The sequence below is a fragment of the Desmodus rotundus genome, chromosome 1 (genome assembly GCF_022682495.2).
Source record: "Desmodus rotundus isolate HL8 chromosome 1, HLdesRot8A.1, whole genome shotgun sequence".
Classification (NCBI taxonomy): Eukaryota; Metazoa; Chordata; class Mammalia; order Chiroptera; family Phyllostomidae; genus Desmodus; species Desmodus rotundus.
Genome location: NC_071387.1, coordinates 24,327,658 through 24,341,240, shown reverse-complemented (window position 1 = coordinate 24,341,240; position 13,583 = coordinate 24,327,658). Strand labels below are relative to the sequence as shown.

General features: G+C 36.8%; 1 protein-coding gene across 1 annotated transcript; it reads right to left on the bottom strand.

Moving 5' to 3' along the window:
* Positions 1 to 7,176: 7,176 nt before the first annotated feature.
* LOC112304520 (olfactory receptor 13C7) lies at positions 7,177 to 8,127 on the bottom strand. The gene has a single exon (XM_024560150.2). The coding sequence runs from the start codon at positions 8,125 to 8,127 to the stop codon at positions 7,177 to 7,179; it is 951 nt and encodes a 316-aa protein (XP_024415918.2).
* Between the last annotated feature and the right edge of the window lie 5,456 nt (positions 8,128 to 13,583).

The window sequence follows — 13,583 nt, the reverse complement described above, 5'->3', positions numbered from 1 at the left end:
GACCTCCCGTGACCCCACTTGACCGCCCCCGCCCCCACCCCCTGCAGCAAGCCAGGTAAGCTACATTCAGACTATAAAATGCAACCACATTTTCCTCCCAAATTTGTGGGGGAAAGTGTGTCTTATAGCCCAAAAAATATGGTAAATCACATCAGAACAATGTTTCAAGCAAATGAAATTATCCCTTTACTTTTCTTTGCAGAGAAATTTTAGTTGCTACTTTTGTCAACCTATTTCATTAATGCTAGGACATGGGTGATGATTTTATAAACCCAAATAAGACCCCACACCAAATATAATTTTTTAAAGCTATATGACCTAGGATGTAGAAAATACTCTAATGGGCATGCAGTTCAACTCAGACCCAATGTGTAATCTCCAGGCCTAACAAAATTGCTTAAACAATTTATTTTTTCTGTCTTTTTGTTTTATTGTTGTTCAAATACAGTTGTCTCCATTTTCCCCCCACCATTCCCCCCACCCCAGCCAGCCCCACCTCCCACTCTCGATCCTACCCGCCTTTGGCTTTGCCCATATGTCCTTTAATACATGTTCTTTAATGATCCTTCCCCCTGTCTCCTGCATTACCGCCACCACCTTCCCTCTGGTTACTGTCAGTTCGTTCTTTATTTCAATGTCTTTGGTTATATTTTGCTTGTTTGCTTGTTTTGTTGATTAGGTTCCACTTATAGGTGAGATCATATGGTATTTGTCTTTCACCTCCTGGCTTATTTCACTTAGCATAAAGCTCGCTAGATCCATCCATGCTGTCGCAAAAGGTAGAAGCTCCTTCTTTCTTTCTGCTGTGTAGCACTCCATTGTGTAAATGTACCACAGTTTTGTTTTTGGTGTTTTTTTTTTTTGATCTACTCATTTACTGATGGGCATTGTGCTGCTATGAACATTGGGGTGCATAGGTTCTTTTGGATTGCTGTTCCAGAATTCTTAGGGTATAATCCCAGCACAGGTATTGCTGGGTCAAAAGGCAGTTCCATTTTTAGTTTTCTGAGAAAATTCCAGTTTTTCACAGTGGCTGCACCAGTCTGCATTCCCACCAACAGTGCACTGGGGTTCCCTTTTCTCCACAGCCTCACCAGCACTTGTTGTTTGTTGATTTGGTTATGATGGCCATTCTGACTGGTGTGAAGTGGTACCTCATTGTGGTTTTAATTTGCATCTCTCTCATGGCTAGTGGTGCTGAGCATCCTTTCATTTGTCTCTTGGCTGTCTGTATGTCCTCCTTGGAGAAGTGTCTTTCAGATTTTACTTAAACTATGAGTTAACTTTTCTAACATAATTAGGCACCAGCTGATTTTAATATTCAATCAAGGATGAGAACCACTGATCTAGTAGAGAGTCTCTCAAACTTTATTACATTAATAGTTTTTTGTAAAATATTTACTTTCATAAAGCTGGCCTGCAACAGCTATTTTCTTGAATGAGAGTGTAGTAATGTGGGGTAATGTATTATTTTCACGGGGTCTGTTAGTGTTAATTTCTGCTTCCTATATTTTCATGATCTGTGCCACACTGAGAATCAATTCTGCTGAAGAGGGGAAAAGAAGGCCTCTTCCACGGGCTCAGACCACATAACAGTGTTGATTGTGTCTTATGGGACAATGCTCTTTTTGTACGTGAAGGTGAAAACCGAAGACACGACTTCAGATAAACTGATTACCTGGTTCTATGGGACGGTCATCCCCATGCCCAATTCGATCATCTATAGCCTGAGGAGCAAGGAGGTACCTGCCTGGAGCTATGAAAATTAATGAATAGGCACTGTTTCTGGAGAAAATGATGAGAAACTGACATCTTTGAGTTCAGTTGCACAAAAAAAGCTCACATATTCTGAGACAGGGGTTTTAAACATAAACAGAACAAAAGAAGGTCTATGTTGACTCACAGTTTCAGAGTTAGAAGAAATTTCAAGAGCAAGAGTCCAATTATATCACTTTCTAAAAATGACTGTAATCACATAAAAATGCAGGGCTAAGTAGTCTTAAGAAACATGAGTAAACTTATGAGAACAAGATAAAAGAATATTTGAAAGTAAGCCTTTCCAAAAAATATATATAGTATATACATACTTTAATGCTACCTCCTCTACGCTCCCCTGACCCTTACCTCCTTTCTTCTATGCTGTAACCGTGTGTTAGCTTCTGAAATTTACCAATGGCAGAACCATGGCTCACTGTTCTCTGTAGGAAAACCCAGTGCCAATTAATAAAAAATAGTGGGCAATCATTGTATTTAGTTATTTAATTAATTAAAATGGAAAAGGAACAGTAAAAATCGAAGTCCAAATGTCTGAAATATGACGCAGGGAAACAAGGTAAATATACTTTAAATAATATTTCATCTCCAAAACTACAATTCCAAATACTTTTAGAAAATAGCAACTAATCTTTAAATGTAATGGAAGATAAAGGACTGAATAAAAAATACAGGAGAGGTCATAAAAATTTCTCCTTTGAACGACTATTGAGTTGTAATATATAGTAGTGTTTCTTAAGATATCATTGCTCCTCCGATTTTATATTTCTGCTCCAATTCTGAACTATTAACTCAGATTTTATTGTTTTAAGATTTTATTTATTTTTAGAAAGAGGGGACGGGAGGTAGAGAAACATCAATATGTGAGAGACATCAATCAGTTGCCTCTTGCACACCCCCAACTGGGGGCCAGGCCTATAACCCAGGCACGTGCCCTGACTGGGAATTGAACCAGTGACCTTTCCGTTTGGAGACTGGCACTCAATCCACTGAGCCACACCAAGGCACAGATTGTACTTTTAAAAACAATTTAAAATTAACTCTACATATATGGTGGTGATTTCTAAAGAATATTATCAAAATTCTGTACAAGAGAAAAATTGTATTGTTTTGTTTTTTGCCACAAAGGAAATTCAGTTTGTAGCACAAATGAAAAGATCCTGATTTAAAATCAAAATTCAAAATCAAAATTGTCATTCTCCTTCAGAAAAATTGTACATCACTAACAGGCCATCTTTTTCTCACTTTTTAAGAATGTATCACCGTTCTTCTTGTCCTCCTGAAATATCTCTTGATATTTACCTTACTCCTCAAACATATTATACAATTAATATAGGAAGCAGAGACAGACAATGGACTTAAGTCTTAGCTGCCATTTATGACCTATGTGACTTTAATATGAGCCTACAGTTTCTCATCTGCCTGAAAGGCCATATGGAGCTGATCCTTGACAGTAGGGACGAGAACACCCAGCACTGAATCTCCAGCCCCTAACAAACACGTACACAGTGTTGAACAAACGGGTGAGGTAATCACAAATTTAAAAAAGAAAGGCAACACCTATTAACAGTATCTATCATCATCAATTAATAAAAACAATTTTAAAGGAGAATATATATGACATTTAGCAAACCAGATAGTATTCATTGTGCATTAATTAAATAAATATGCCTTGCCCATGTACAGCCTTCCTCATTTGTTCTCTGGTTCTTAAAAATAAGGACACTAAGCAAGAATTCCTGGGTATCTCTATCTAAATGAAACAGTAAGTTACTTAAAATAGTATACATATAATCTTATAATAGTATATATATTACCCTATAAATAGCATGTGCCAATTCTGCATTATTTAAATATTACTGTTTATCTCATCACTTACTTTCCTAATTTGTTCATTGAACTCTGAAAAATGGTGCAGTTAATTGTGGATCCCTGGATGTTTACAGTTGAATATGGCACAAGAAAGGAGGGAGCATTAGCAGCAGGTGATGAAAGAGGATGATGTGGCTAAAGGGGGTGAACTCTGGAAGTCCGGCTTCACTTTGTCTGATCAAGGGAGGAACAGACTAGAAGCACTTGTGTCTGTGTCTTTATTTTCAGATAATTTTATCTTTTCATTAACCATAGCATGATAAATGCACAGCTTCACTGGTATTAATATATTCTAAATTTAGTGCACTCAGCCAATTTTCATAAATCAATCGACTAAACAACGTATGTTATATTTATGGGGCTCCTGTTATAGACCTAAAAACACACAAACTATGGTATAATACTAGATTATAGCGGAATACAGAAGAAATAAAGGATCTAGTCCCTGCTATTAAAAACAAATGAGTAAAGTTATAATTTAATATGTCTCATTTTTCCAGTACTTTAAGGTTTTCCACTATGTTCACATAAAGGATTTCACTAGCTCACCACCTCACATTGACCAAGTGATCCATTCATGTTGGATTTTAATAATGACGAAACTGAATTTCAGGCAATGCGTGAACTCAGAGGTTGTCCAAAGTCATATTATTTCACTCCAGGTCTCCTTACATTGTCATACATATATATATACTTGTGAGCACAAATGAATATATGCAGAGCAATGTGAATACTGAACAGCTAAGGTGAAAATGCTGTGGAGAGTAGGGATTAGTCAGTGATGTAAGAACATACATTAAGCACCTCAACCTCACTTTAGAAAGAAGGAACAAAAACGTAAGGAAAGAATGAAGGAAAAAGCTAACATCCAGCAGTCAAATTGGCTCTCTGCACCACAAGAAGTATTTAAACAATACCACTCTCCACTAACATAAAGTAGAACAGGCTTCCAAGCATTGGAGGCATTTTTTTTTCTTTTTGACTTAGGTGCTGAAAAGATCTTCCACTAAAGAAAAATAACTTGAAGTCCTAGGAAATATGCAGAGGTGAATATATATAGTCAGTATCTATATATCAGAACCAATTCTGGTAATGCCTAGAACTTCCTAAACCTGTGGAACATTCTCATTCATGTTACTTTCTTTTTCTTCTCTGTTGCCTCTATTAATTAAAGTGAAACTTTAAACCAAAGGATTATGAAAGTTATTTGAGAATCCACAACCAGTCAGGAAGAGAACAGAAACTCCAAGGAGCTGGGTAGGTCTCAGTACCGGAAGCCTACAGGAAGGAAGACAAGATGAGGGCTAGTGGCTAGCCAAGAAGTACAAAACAGCCCTGGGAACTTATCAGCAAGAGGTATAGCACTTTATCCTCCCGAGTGCCAAAATGATCTTTCTAAAACACCAATCCAAAAGCACCAATCTCTTTCTTATAACTCTTCCTGAATTCTATTGCCCACCTTAGTGTTTTAAAACTTTTCCTAGCAACAGAATACTTTTTTCCAAATAAAATATTCTGTGGAACCCTGGGGCATATAAGACAGACAAATGCAGAGCCAGGTAGAGGGTAAGGGGTATCAGAGATGTGACTTCTTGGAATGTGCTCATCTGTGTGGTAGCCCTGATGCATCCTCCTGAGCCCCAGAGAGTCGAGGGTGACCACTTCAAACCTAGATTGAGACATTGACTGCATAGCATCTGAAGCCCCCACAGTTTGGCTCTAAGCTGCCTTTCCAATCTTCTCACTTATTACTACGCCAACAAAACAACCTAAGTTCAACCAATCCAAACTCTTAGTGTTAGTGCATTCTTAGTGGTAGTGCAATACATGTCATATTATCTGTCTGAAAATTTCTTCTGTGCAGGAATTTCCTCTGCACCATGAGGAGAATTGCTTTTCCCAGTTTAGCTAAGCAGAAATAGCCCTTTCCCCTCCCAGAATTCCCCCTTCTAGGGGAAATGTACATATTCACCTATAACAGCACTTAATACACTGAATTATAATTGTGACCCACTTAAGTTAACCAATTTTATGGCCAGTGTCAGCATGGTGAGACTGCAAAGCAAACAAGATCCATCACCAAATAAATGTCTTAAAGGGTACTATACATCTTTACTGAGATTTTTAAATGACACCAAGAAAGAATCACCAGCATCAAATCTTCTCAGTTAGCCAACTTTTCTTTTCCTCTATTTTTGCAGTATCTATTTAGATATCTCCCTTATCTCCCTTTGAAATCTCTAACATACAATTCTTTCTTCCTCATTGCCCTATCCCCTCTTTCTCATTATCCTCTTTCATTTGTGTCTTAGAGATGGTCCAAGCCCTTTCCATTTATACCATTTAAACTGCTCCAAGTCCACCCATGACTCTGTTCTGCCTAATAAAGACTCAGCGTGCTATGAAAGCAAACAAAATAGTCAGCTTAGAAGGTAAGGGAGAGGAAGAAGTTATGAATATTCTTGAATATTTTTGTCCCTAATTTATGTGTCCGTCTGTGTTCCACAAGACGGTGAGCTCTTTCATAATGTTTTGGGTTTTGTTTCCATTTTGTTTAGTGTTTTGATATCACCAATAGTTATCACAATGCCTGAGACAAAATAGGTATTCAGTAAATACTGGTTGATTGTATAACTGAAATAAGGAATAAACAACTAACTGAATGAATGGAAAGCTAATATTCTATAGGAAATTCACGTAACTGAAAAAATATTTAATATGTGACACTCTAAGCCCATTATCACCATGTTTGTAGAGAACTGTGCAACCAATGTTTTTAGAAACCAAGTAACTTTTTTGAGTCATTTATCAATTACAATGTTTTTTCATTCAAAGATGCCACAGCTCATCTATCGAAACCCAAGACAGACCAAATTTCCCCATTAGCTGGGTTGTCTGCACAAATTCTCACATTGCCTCAGACGCCTCTGCACAGAAGTGTGCTTGCCAGTTTGCAGCCAAAAGAAATCAGGCCTAGGAAAAAATAGCTTCATTTTGCTACTCTTGTCTCTCTATGATATATACATAGGTCAGGCACCTAACACCCTAAAGCGCTCACCCTTTCCCTCTAAATGATCAAAGACTACCTCATTATCAGTTATTTGATGTTGAGTTCATATAATACTCTGCCCCTTAACAAGGCATGTTCTACTTCTTAAAAAAAGATATGAGACTAGAAAGCTGATGCACATAGAAGATAAGTTAAGCTAGCAAAATAACATTTCCTTTTACATAAAATTATAGAACTCATCATTCCTGAACTGTTATCCACGGGAAGGTGAGTGGTTTGGATGACAATCCTTTTGCTCATAAATTTCTGTCCCCTTTCTCCTTAATCTAGTCATAAAGGGAAAAGCCATGTAGGCCCTAGATTTTTCTCACATTTAAATGCCAGGAACAAAAAAATAAGTTTCAGGGATTAATGGTACCACTAACATTTATTTTTATTCTGGAGACTTCAGGTAAGAACTAGTCCTGCATTCAGAGTAAAGGAATTCTTTTTTTAAAAAAAAAATAGCATTCACATTCTCTCTAGGAGCATTTCCGACACAGTATGTTCTTCACAGCTGCCTTCACATCTTTGTTCCTCAAACTGTAGATGAGAGGATTGAGCATAGGTGTCACGACTCCATAGAAGAGAGAGATGATTTTGTCTGTGACTTGGACTTTGTCTGCCCCAGAAGAGTCTTTAGCCTTGGGTTTTGCATACATGAAGAGGATGGTTCCATAGAATATAATCACCACTGCTAGGTGGGCAGAGCAGGTGGAGAAGGCTTTGCGCCTTCCCTCTGCAGAAGGGATCCTCAGGATGGTGGAGATAATTAAAACGTAAGAAACAAAGATGAAAAGTACTGGGACAACAAGAAAAATCATATTAGCAACAACCATGCTAATAACATTTATGGAGATATCAGCACAGGCCAATTTTAAGACAGCCAAGATTTCACAAGTAAAATGATTGATGACATTATCCCCACAGAAAGGAAGCCTCATTGCAAGAGAGGTTTGCAATACAGAATTGACGCTCCCTGCAATCCAGGACCCAGCAGCCATGGGCACGTATGAAGCCTTGCTCATGATGATGGGGTATCTCAGAGGGTTACAGATGGCCACATAGCAGTCAAACGCCATCATGCTTAGGAGGACACACTCTGTGGCTCCCATAGCAAAGGACAGAAACATTTGCACTCCACATCCGGAGAAGGAAATGGTTTTCTTCGAAGTTAAGAAGCTGCTGAGAAATAGGGGAATAGAAGAACTGGTGTAGCAAATGTCCAAGAATGACAAGTTGCTGAGGAAGAAGTACATGGGGGTGTGCAGGTGGGAGTCATAGACACTGACAACGATGATGACTCCATTTCCCAGCAGGATCACCAGGTACATGTAAAGGACCAGAGCAAAGTAAATGGCCTCAAGCTCTGGGTAGCCAGAAAGCCCCAAAAGGACAAATTCTGTCACATGAGACTGATTGGTCTTTCCCATGTTAATATTTTCTTTCACCAAAAGGAATTCTGCAGCATCCGCAGTGCATGTGGATCCGTAAAAGAGGTGTCCATAAGAGTTGTGTGCATCCTTGAGTGGCTTCCCTCTGGGTCATATGGACTATAATTGGATACACAGATAGGATAAGAATATTACAATCTTCTAAGCTAAGATCACTTAGACTTTAAGATCTCATAAAAGAGACTTTAGCTAAAAACAAAAAGTCCGTGTTAAAGAACGTGCTAAAAAAACATTCAGAACACACACAACTGGGTTAGAATTATGTATGTTACTTACATTCTGAATTTGAAATTATTTTGAATGCAGTGTCACCATAACATTTTGCCCAAACAAGTCTAAAACATATAAAATATTATTGATATGTATAGATATTTCCTCCACAACTAATATGTTAGCCTTAACAAAAATCACTGTTCTTCAGCATATACATACACACACAATGGTATATACAAATCCTGCTTCAATGGCAACAACTTTGGTTTTACAAGAGTTCTGTGGCTAAAAGAACAAACCAAAAAGATACATTTTTAGAAAAAGAACTTTTGGTTATTTCTAATTTGGGGGAAATATATACCTGCAATATCTTAAGAACATTAACTAGAGGCATCAGTGATGTTTGTAAAAGAAAACATTTTTAGATAAAATTGTTATACTTTGTCTTTTTCAGTACAAATTGGAACCTTTAGGTAACTATCCTGGGTCATACATATTAATGAATGACAAGTTAATCTCAGAAAAACTCTAATGGATATGTCTCGGTCTAGAGCCAAACCATGAAAAAATGTATAAACCAAGGACTTAAGTGACAGGGAATTTACTCTTTTACTTCCAAGTATGAGAAAACACAAGTTACCCTCACCTTGCCCAGAAATCAGCTCCCTCTATTCCAACAGCTGTTCTGCTGATCTTCCTCCCCCCGCCTACCCGGATTACCCATGACAGAGAGGGGTAAGTCACTCACAGTATTATTAAGCATTAGCAATGTTATAATTATTTGCATCCCACTTCACTGGAATATACAGTATTTCTATATTAAAATGCCAGAAACAGAAGTCCTACTATTTTGTCAGATTGCTAGTCTCATAAATTCCATCCCAACAAGTTCAGTAAGATAACTAAAAGAACAGTCTGCTTCTTAGTTTTCATTAACATCAAGTAGCTACCATTGCTATTGTTAAAAATAATAATAATTTACCAGCACCAAAATAGAACTGACTTCCAGTAAAGATGAAAGTCGGGCTCTTTACAGTCATTTCACGATGAGAGGCTCCTTTAAAGAACCAGCCAATAGAGCACCAGAGCAACTTGAAGTCTTTGCTGCTTTGAGGATGTTCCTAAATCCCAAAAGCAATTTAAAGTTCACAGTGTGGATTGAATAGAATTTAGAAACTTTCTAGTACTTTGGGGATGAAATCCCTTAGCAGCAATTAAAACAAAGTTGCTAATACAATGTAATTGAAGTATAACTCACAAAACAGCAATAATTCTCCTGGCTTTACATTCTCCGGGAAGAACAAATTTAAAACTGCAACCCTGGTAAAATGGAATTTCAAGACATGGAAATTAAAATTGACTATATCTGATGGAGAGATGCAATAGTAATCTGTGACACATAAGTAAAAAATGATGCTTTGTTCTTAATAAAATTATCTGCTAATCACCTTTGTTTTGACCCCTACATCCTGGAGTCTCAGAACCCATAATCTTCATTCTGTTATCACTGGTCTCCCTAAAACAACTCGAATCAATAGTAGGTTTACAGTTGTGAGTACACAAAACACAGAGTTTACTCTTGTATTATCATTTGTGAATTACTGTATTTTCCATATGAACAACTGTAGACCTACTTTTGCCCCACCCTGCACACACACAATTCCCCAGACTTACCCAACCTGTCCTTCAGTCAGGCCCACACTGGCGCGAGACAACACGGAGCAGAACACAATCAGGGACTTCCATGGGGCGAGCAAGCCATACTTTACTTAGAACAATGGAAGAACTTCTGACTTAAAGTGGGTAATTATTGTGACCCTTGGCATGACTATCTTTTGAAATCAATGTCAAATCTTGAAGAATTCAATCATTATACATGGAGGTTATGAAATACTCTTCAGCATGAAAACAGTCCAAATCATCGTGTGTACTGCTAAAGAGAATGGAATAAAATTTGACAACTGCACTCAGTTTTGTCAGGGGACATTTGTCAAAAGTTTTTGAGCGAAAGATGTACCATAATGGTGAACAATAGGAAAGCAACTTGTGTCATGAAAAATGGTATTATATGCTTCAACAAATCAAATTTGAAAAGCAATTCTCAGAGTTCTTAACTTTATGCAAATACGTTTTCAGTACACTGGCTCGTAATGCAAATGTTGAACATGTTTTCTCCTTAATGAATGTTCAGTGGACAAAGGAATTAAATAGTTTTGATTTGGCCACAGTAAAGCTATATTACATTGCAAATGTAACTGCAAGAAGTTTTATGGGCAAATTATGTAAAACAAAGAAATGTTAGAGTAGAGCCAAATAATTACAGAAATAAAATTAAAGCGGTATGTAATATAGATACTTATAATTTATTTCAGATAAACAAGTAATTTTTAGTATAGTATGTCCTAAGCAATATTTTCTTTTATCCCAGTGTACATATGCAAAGGCAATTAGGAATAATTCAAATTTAACTGAGAGTCATTTTTTTTATTTGCTTACATTGCAACCCTAACTTGCTGTAACCAGGACTCACACAGACCCCAGTCCAAGCCTGCATTGCCCCTCCCAGCATCACTGCCAGTTCTGGCCATTTCTAAAGCCCTGGTGTCTGGGCAGTACTTCTCACAACAATCCTATGAGAGTACTATTTTCAGAGTTTTTAAATGAGGAAGACAGGAGAATATTGAGTGTATTTCCCTAAGGCATTCTAGTAGATACACAATTATATATTGTTGGCTCAAATGTACCCACCCACCACATAAATATCACCTATAGCTTCAACCTTCTATCCTTCTCTAGGGCAAAAATGCTAAGAAGAAACAACTAGGAAGAACTTACTGAGACACATGATTGACTACTGCTCTTCAACATTCCCAAGCCCATTACCTCATCTTCTCCCTTTCTGATTTCATTCATTCAGTGTTTACTAATTGAGACCTCCTTGTTCCAGGAACTATTAACTTTTTAATCTAATCATTCCTCAAACAACTTATTATGAAAGTCATATATTCCCAGTTCTGGAGAGAGCAAACTAACATAATCTTCTAACGTCTTCCTCACTCAAACATGGAAATGCCATAGAAATAAGATTTAAAATGTACCACTCTGAAGAACAGATTGAAACTAGAAGAAACACAAAGAAGCAGTGTAGCCACTGACAAGACATCGATTGAGGGAGTAGTTTTGAGTCTAACTCTTCTTTACTTCCTGCATCGCCATGGGGAAATTACATTTGACCCTCCTCTAACCCTCACGAGCTAAGGTAGACAAAGTGACATGAGAGTAGCACAGAACTAAGAACAGATAAAGCATGAACAATTCACAATAAGGGCACACAAAGCAGCCTACCTAGAGAGGTCCCTCCTTCTGCCTTATCTCACGCAAAAGCTGGGATATTTTGGAAAAAAGGACTTAGGAAAGAACAGTGTCCAGAAAGAGGTGAAGGAATGTACCCTTAGGTGGTGGTTTCCAGGCGAAGAAACACATTTGCTTATACACAAATGGGGATCCCCAAACCTTGAACCCACCTCAAGTTAGGGCCCGAACTTTCACCTTTACTTTGGAAAATGAATTCCATAGAGACTAATAATGTGAGAACAATTATAAAAGACAGTAAGATGAACAACCCAAGATCATATGAGGCAGAATTCATTGAACAGAACAAACATTTTGAATGAACAAAATAAATATCCTTAATGAGATATGGGAGACTATTGGTATCATAAAGCAGAAAGAAGCAATTACCAAAAAAAAAAAATTTACATGGTAAGACTAGATAAAAAACATAGAACAGTTCAAATAAGAAACTCAGTATATGGGATAGATAGCAGAATGAATACTACAAATAATGGGTCTTCAAATAAGCCTCAAATACTTTCAATTTAAATAATTTATTGAATGTCTTTGACCATACAGAATTAAGCTAAAACTTTAGAGAAAATGTAACTAAAAAAATCCCTGAATGTTAGGAATTTTCATAATGTACTCATAATAACATACAGTGTGAGGAATAAATCACAACAAATGTAAAACTGTTTTTAAATAAATGATAATGACGAAACTAACAAAAACTTACAGATCCAGCTAAAGCCAGTGAACAGAAGAAAATTTATCACTCGAAATACATGTATTAGAAAATGATCTTTGATTCTGTCTCTAAATTAGAAAAACAACAGAAAATCAAATACTGTTGAAATCCAGCATGTTACCACCTCTGTTCTGCGGTTGAGCCCGTTCACTGAAATTTTTATTCCATCATTATATTTTGCAGTTCTAAAATTTCCTTTTCACTCTTTTATTGAATTTGTTGCAAAAAAAAAATGCCTGCCTGCCATAAGGATGGCAAATCTAATTTTTGTTCAGGTGCAAAGAATAGCAGTTATTCAGAAGATTTATGAAAACTAGCCACGGCAAGAGAAATAAGGAAGTAAAAAGATTAGTACCATATTTTGCCATGTATAATGCATGCTTTTTTGCCCAAATTTTTGAGGGAAAAATAAGGATGCACATTATACATGGGTATAATGATTATATACCATGGTATAATAGTATAATCTTATTTATAATGCACACAAAGATGTGGGCGCACATTATACACGGCAATATATAGGTATTCTTTTGTGACAGTGATAGAATGAAATTTTTCTCCATTTCCAAAATGAGCAAAGGGAAAAACACTTATTAATTCCATATGGGATACAAAACAATTCCAGGAAAAATGATACAGATTTTGAAAGCACAAATGAATTTTCTGAACCCATTCTTTTATGATTTGATTAACAAAATGTATTGACATATTTTATAAATGGATGTGTTATTAGTTTTTCTTTCTTATTTTTTGTTTAAATCATTTTCACTTTTCAATTGGGGTTGACACACAATATCATGTTAGTTTCAGGTGTGTACCCCAATGGTTAGATGTTATATAACTCACTGAGAGGTCATCCTGACAAATCTACCCACGTATGCCCCCATGCGTGCACCCATACATAGTTGTTAGAACATTATTCACTATATTCCCTTGGCTGTACTTTACACCCCCATGACCATTCTGTAACAACCAATGTGTACTTTTTAATCCCTTCACCTGTTTCACCCATCCTCCCAACCCCTCTCCCATATAGCAACCATCAAAATATTCTCTGTACCTGTGAGTCGGTTTGTTTGCTTGTTTATTTTGTTTTTTAGATTCAATTGTTGAGTTATGTATATGTATGTGTGTATTT